General features: G+C 47.1%; 1 protein-coding gene across 10 annotated transcripts in view; it reads right to left on the bottom strand.

Moving 5' to 3' along the window:
- The window catches only part of INF2 (inverted formin 2), a 42,542-nt gene that overhangs the window by 6,840 nt on the left and 29,707 nt on the right, over positions 1 to 5,995 (bottom strand). For all 10 annotated transcript variants that reach the window (XM_014249982.2, XM_088057718.1, XM_088057720.1 and 7 more), the window contains 6 exons: positions 5,091 to 5,161; positions 4,343 to 4,463; positions 3,616 to 3,780; positions 2,821 to 2,923; positions 1,907 to 2,065; positions 193 to 906 (listed from right to left, as the gene is read on the bottom strand). In XM_014249982.2, coding sequence (XP_014105457.2) covers positions 193 to 906; positions 1,907 to 2,065; positions 2,821 to 2,923; positions 3,616 to 3,780; positions 4,343 to 4,463; positions 5,091 to 5,161 — 1,333 coding nt within the window. The remainder of the gene's footprint in view (positions 1 to 192; positions 907 to 1,906; positions 2,066 to 2,820; positions 2,924 to 3,615; positions 3,781 to 4,342; positions 4,464 to 5,090; positions 5,162 to 5,995) is intronic.

Below are 5,995 nucleotides of genomic sequence, written 5' to 3'. Positions count from 1 at the left end.
TGAACTATGCTTGTGTTTTTCTTTTTAAAGCTCTTTCGGGTTTTAAAAAATATAACAGCTGCACAAAATGATGTGGCTCTAGGGGCAGGGGGCTTTGGGCCCTGAAGTGGAAAGAAAAAGTTGTATACAAATGTATCAGGAAGATTCCCACATTTCAGTCAGTCCCCAAGGGCTATTTATAAAATAGGCTACCTGAGTAGCTTTTGCTGTGCCTCTTCTTCTTCTTCCGTTTCCCTGATGGCCTCTGCTTTTCCCTGTCGGTGTGAGCTTGCTCTGGGGGAAGTGTTGCTGAACAAGAGGAGTCGGTGGCTGGCTCCTCTGAGAAGGACTTGTCTTGAGAGGTGTCCAACAGCGAGTCTGTACCTGGGTCTTCATTTTCCTTCCTCATTTCTTTTGACTCCACCTGCTGGGCCTCGTTGCAGGGAGCAGACTGAGCACTCTCTGAGCCACCAGTTGGGCATTCCTTGTCCTGGCCTCCTGACGTGGACCCGTCAGTCCAGCTGAGCTGGTCTCTCAGAGCAGAGGCTGAACTGCTGCTTACAAAGCTTATCCTTGTGCCTATGTCAGCCACAGAGAAGGCAAAGGAGCCGCTCTTTGTGCTGGGCTGGAGGCTTTCCACGTTGTTTGCTTGCTCCATCCCAGGCCCCAGCATGGTCTGACTGGCTCCATCAGCTTCCACCATGCTCACTAAGGGGCTTTTGGTCTGGGACTCCTGCGGCAAACTTCCTCCAGCACTGTTTTTAGGTAATACTTGGCCTGAAGCCGAACCATTTGTAACACCTCCACCCGTCTCCATTGGGGCAGTGGCTGAGGCAGGAGGGCTTTCTGAGGGATGATCATCCTTGTTTTGCTCAGTCATGTCATCAATCTGCTTCCCTGCTGCTTGTGGATCCTTCATGCTCTTTCCTTTAAACAGAAAACACACAGTCAGCTGCAGTTTCACCAGGAACCAACCAAGATGCACCTACCCTGCAGAGTCTGCAGGTTAGTAGCTGCCTGTGGAGGGAGCACTGACCCTAAAGCTGCTATGCAGAGGCAGCACCAATTTATCTTACCTGTACCTCCCCCTCTTATACCCATTTGGTCACCCCAGCTGGACTCCCAGGCTCCAGCTCAGCAAAGCCCCTGATTTGTTTTCAGCAGGTGTTAATGTGTCTTTGCTGCAAAATGGCTGATTTCCATGGAAGGCCTAGGACTTGCAAGGAAGCCTGAAAGTCTACGTCAGGAAGAGAGAACTTGACTGTAAGGTCCTGGCCCAGGCTGGACTGCTGGCTTGGCTGTGTGAGGACTTTAAGGCTGCCCATTAGCCAGACTTAACTTGCCCTTGCAGAACAGGTCTAGCAGTGCCACAGATAGACCAATGTCCTTGGACTTACCAAACTGCACTGATACTGGGGTCAAGAGACCAAATGAAAGCTAAACTCATGGGCTGTCTCCTCATAAGCACCTAAAGGACTTGGGTATTTCTGCAAATAGGGTTTCTTATCTTTTTTAAAAGGCTTCTTCAGTCTCCAAAGTGTAGACTGAGACAGGATGCAGCAGTCTCCGAGGCAGAAACATGCTGTGCTACTGAGACTTGAGAGCTTGGAGGGGACTTGTGTGGAGACAACAGCAGTGCCCCAACAGGATGGTGCCATGGCTGACACATGGGTCAAGCATCTCAGAGGGTTTATCAGCACAGATGCAGGGCCATGCTGCTTCAAATTCCTGCTAATTTTGTGACAGACCTGGGTAGCAACAGCTCAAGACTCTCTGTTCCTCTTCTCCTTGGCACTGCCTGCAAAGCCTTCTTAAATAAAATGCCCCAAATGCAAACACAAAGGCTTCTTGCTGGTGCATGCTTGGCTCAGGCTCAGAGGCAGATGGGAATGAATAGCTGCAGGTACAGTCAGGTCTGTGTCCTTACCAGAATGGCTTTCCTCCAGGCTCTCTGCAGACAAGGGTTTAGGAGCTGCATCTGACTCGTGTCTGTTCTTTGTCTTTCTCAGCGTGAACCCTTTCCTTATGTCGGCGAGCAGGGCGTCGATGACACACACCTCCTCCTGCTTCATCAACCCCTTCTTGACTGCGGGGAGAGAGTCATGGCTGTTAATCTGACAGGGCAGGAGAAGACTGCAGTGATGCTACTGCTGGAGGTGGCTACTGCTGTCCCAGTAAAAGCAACCACTGGGCAGGAGCAAGGCACCTACCACAGGCCTGGGAGCAGCCCAGCAGCGTATCCTGGCTGAAGACAAGGGATTTGTTCCCAAGTCTTGGTGCTACAGCCTGGCAGCAGTGGCACCAGCTCTGCATGGTTGTGCCATGACCTCGAAATATTCCCTGTTTGTTATTCCCTTTTTTTCTTGGAGGAAAAATAATTTTAATTTTTCTTACCTCTCAGATTCTTCCAATTATATTTTTCAATCTTTCATCCAGAAGAAGGCATATTTAAGTAACATGAAAGATTTTTGGGACAACTGTGGTAAAGAGAGACTATTCAAGTGTATACAGGGACCTTGGATGGTGGATGAGTCAAATGTTTCTTTTTAGATTTGGAATTAAAAAGTTATGTTTAGAAACTGAAAAAGTTAACTGAAATATTTAATTTGTGGTGGTTTTGTTCTTTGCTGTTCAGTCAGCAAACCTAAAATTAACTTCTCTGCCCAGCTGCAACTGTGGAAAGTCAATTCTTAGCTATGGCTATAAGATACCTAAAGCCTTTAGTCAGCCAGCACCTGGAAACCTACAAAATAAATTACCACTTCTGCTCCATTAAAGCAAGACCATCAAAGAGCTCCTATGGCTCCAACTCTATTTTTTGAAGCCATTTCAGATACTCACTGACTTTTCCATTTTCTCCCTTCTGTCTCTTCCCCTCTTCCTCTTCTAGCTGTTTTTTCCTCTTCTCTGCTTTGGCAGCTTGCTCCTTTCTGTCCTTGTTTTCCTGCAGTGAGGTAACAGTGGTATGAGAAGGTTGGGTAAATGTTTGCTAGAGAAGCTGATGAAGAGAAAGCAGATCTATAGATGAAGGAAGAAAAAATTCTGGCCCCAACCTGTGCAATAAATAAAATGGGCATTGGGAATAAGGGCTGTCTTACCAAAATGGTGAGAGGGGACTGCTGACTTGGCCAGGACTCTGCCACATCCCAGTAGGATGTGGCAGAGGTGATATGCCTCACATAGCTACCTGCACTGTGCTCACCTGCCTGACCTCCAGCTGAGGTAAAAGTGGGAGATACTGAAGCCAGAGTTTTTTTCCAAACAAGTGGCTTTTTTACTACATATCCCCCTTCTGAGCCTGTTTGCTCAGGTTGGAGCAGAGTGTTAAGTTTTGTAAGCCCCTTTCTCTAAAACTTGCACACTTGGCCCAAAAGCATCTTTGTGACTCTGCAGTTAAAGCTTCACCAAAATCACAAATCCCTGGTGTTTGGGCCAGGCCCAGCAGCACCAGAACTGCATAAGGATGCAGTGGAGGAGGGATCAGACACTGCTTCCCTGGGGGGAATGCCAAGTGCCAAAGGGAGGAGGCTGTAACCAGGTCCCCCCCTGGATTTGGGTGCCCATCACACCCTGTCCATCATAGTGGAGGCAGCTACCACACTGGGGATGCTGAGCATCCTGTGTGCAGATGCCAACCTTCAGGGCTCGGATGAAGAGATCTCTGAAGGTCTTCATGATGCTAAATATGTCCTCTAAGGACAACTTGCTTGGGTCTTCACAGAGATAATTTGCAAGTTCTTCTCTCTTCTTTTCAACGGTTTCAAATTCTTCTTCCAGCTTTCTGGAGGCATCGATGCTGTCCTGAAATGCACAAATGCACACAGTAAAATACCATCCAGAGGACAACGAGTGAAGTGCACTCACAGAGAAAGGATTAGAGCTTAGAGCAGGACTCTGGGTCCTGGCTTTTAACTGCAACAGAGCTTTTGGGAAACAGGTGGGAAGAAATTAAGATTTGCAGATGATCTTTACTCTTGGGAACTGTGCTGTGCCAGTTTACAGGGGTGGCTTGAGCAAGACATGGAAAGCTCCATGCAAAGCTTAATCCCAAGCAAAGGGGATCACTCTGGTGATCCACACAGAACATGACCATCTTCTCTTCAAGTAAGGAGTCACACAAAAGCATGGATAGAGCAGTTAGGGCACACACCCTAAGAAATGGCTTCACCAAATGTATCTAGGTTTGGGGTGCAGCTGGCAAATGCACATTTGGGTTGTGTGGCATTGCAGCCTATTTCCAAATCTGAGAGCATATCCTGTGGCAATATTTTCTCCCCTCTCATGAGGCTCCTCAGCTGCAGATGTACCATGCACCACATCTCTCAGTGTAATGGGGGAGATGTAAGGCAGCTCCGTTACTGACCTGGATGGGTTTCTCATATTGTTGTTTCACATCCTCATTTGATGATAAGACTTTCCGCTGAAGCTCCAGCAACTTCTTTAAATTGGTCCCGGACTCCGTGCGTATAATATCAAGATTAATTCTGAAATCACACAGAGCCCTGCCATTAGTTGACACTCCAGCATCTTGAGCTGACCAAGGAGTGGACAAGTTGAACTGATGGCACCCCTCTGCTTCCCACCACTTTGCTGAACTGAGCCCTGTGCTCTGAACTCTCTATACAGTCCAAGCTCACGGAAAAAAGCTTCCCTCCACAATACCTATGGAAAGGCTGCCAGGCCCACCTACAGTTTTGTGTATTGAGTAGATCAATGTCAAAAAAAGTCCACCCATTCAAAAGGCTGTTCTCCACCGCCATGCTCAGCATTAGCTCAATTTCCCTGCCTGGAGGTACTTCAGAAATTCTTCTGGGTAGCTGACCTTGACCAGCTCCTGCCACTACAGAGGCAGTGCACATTTCAGAAGGGTCTGGGAGGCAGTTTTAACTGACTGCTCTGCAAATTTCAGTCCTAAGTGTTGCCAGCTGTAGTAGAATTATATATTAAAGGGCTTTCAGCATTCATCAACCAAATCTTTCAGTTAAAACTATGTAAGATGCCATCTTGTTAATCTCTGTAACAGCTGTGTGTGTCCTAATTTCTGGTACATTGTTGATGTGCATGGGATTTATTTTTGTTCTTAATTCAAAGGAAGTGACACACAATTTTACCCTGCTGCTTTTGAAACATATTCAAGATCCTTTGGCAGCTCCAGTAGGTCCTTGTGGCTGTTTTCTACTTCCTGAAGAGGAAGAGAGAAAGAAGTGTTATTTGGTATGTGGCAGGAGCTGAGGGGAATCTGGACAGAAGTGTCCAGAAAGGATGACTGTGCTGTGTTCTGATACTCTCCTCCTGTCTGTAGTTTGTACATTCAGAGAGGAAAGGCGTTTCCCCTGGCTATAAAAACATAGAAGAGTGCTGAACCCTGAGAAACACTCATAGTTCAAAGCAAAGCAGAGCTCTTCTGGAGCATGGAGGGAGACAGAACTGTGGTTGGATGCAATCTGACACTTCCTATGGTCCCACAAGGATACTAAAAGGCCTTGAATCTCATTTGCATTCTTTACTTTCACAGCTGTCCTTGCTGAAGCTACTGCCAGATAAAGCAGGGTTTGAACATGCATAAATGAGAAACCAAGGGACATTGATGAATGAAGGTGGCAGAGCAGAGCATGGAGAAAAAAGATAAAAACAGCATTGCAGGGAATAGGAAAGCCATGGGGGCTTGGAGAGAAGCATGAAAAGCCTGAGCATAGTCTGGAGGAAAAGGGAAAGTCCACGGAAAGGCAGAAAGGCTGAATGATGAGCCAGGACAGCTTTGTGCTCTGTGGTTTGAAGCTGCTGATGTGCAGATTGCACAAATATGAAAGGAAGTTGCAGACACCGTGGAAAAGATACTGGAGGGAAGCAGAGCAAGTCTTAAAATAAGGAGTAGTGCCCACAAGCAGACTCCACCAGAGTCACCAAAGTGATTCAAATGCTCCTAACTTGTGACGCTCTGGGGCTTGCCAGGGAGGATGTGAGTATGAGGCATTAGCCAACAGTAGAGCAGGAGAAATGTTTCATCTGTGATAAA

The sequence above is a fragment of the Pseudopodoces humilis genome, chromosome 7, assembly GCF_049639895.1.
Source record: "Pseudopodoces humilis isolate 2021_Gansu_Grassland_sample_001 chromosome 7, ASM4963989v1, whole genome shotgun sequence".
NCBI lineage: Eukaryota > Metazoa > Chordata > Aves > Passeriformes > Paridae > Pseudopodoces > Pseudopodoces humilis.
Note: the sequence above shows the minus strand (reverse complement) of the source record. Positions and strands in the feature narration are given on the sequence as shown.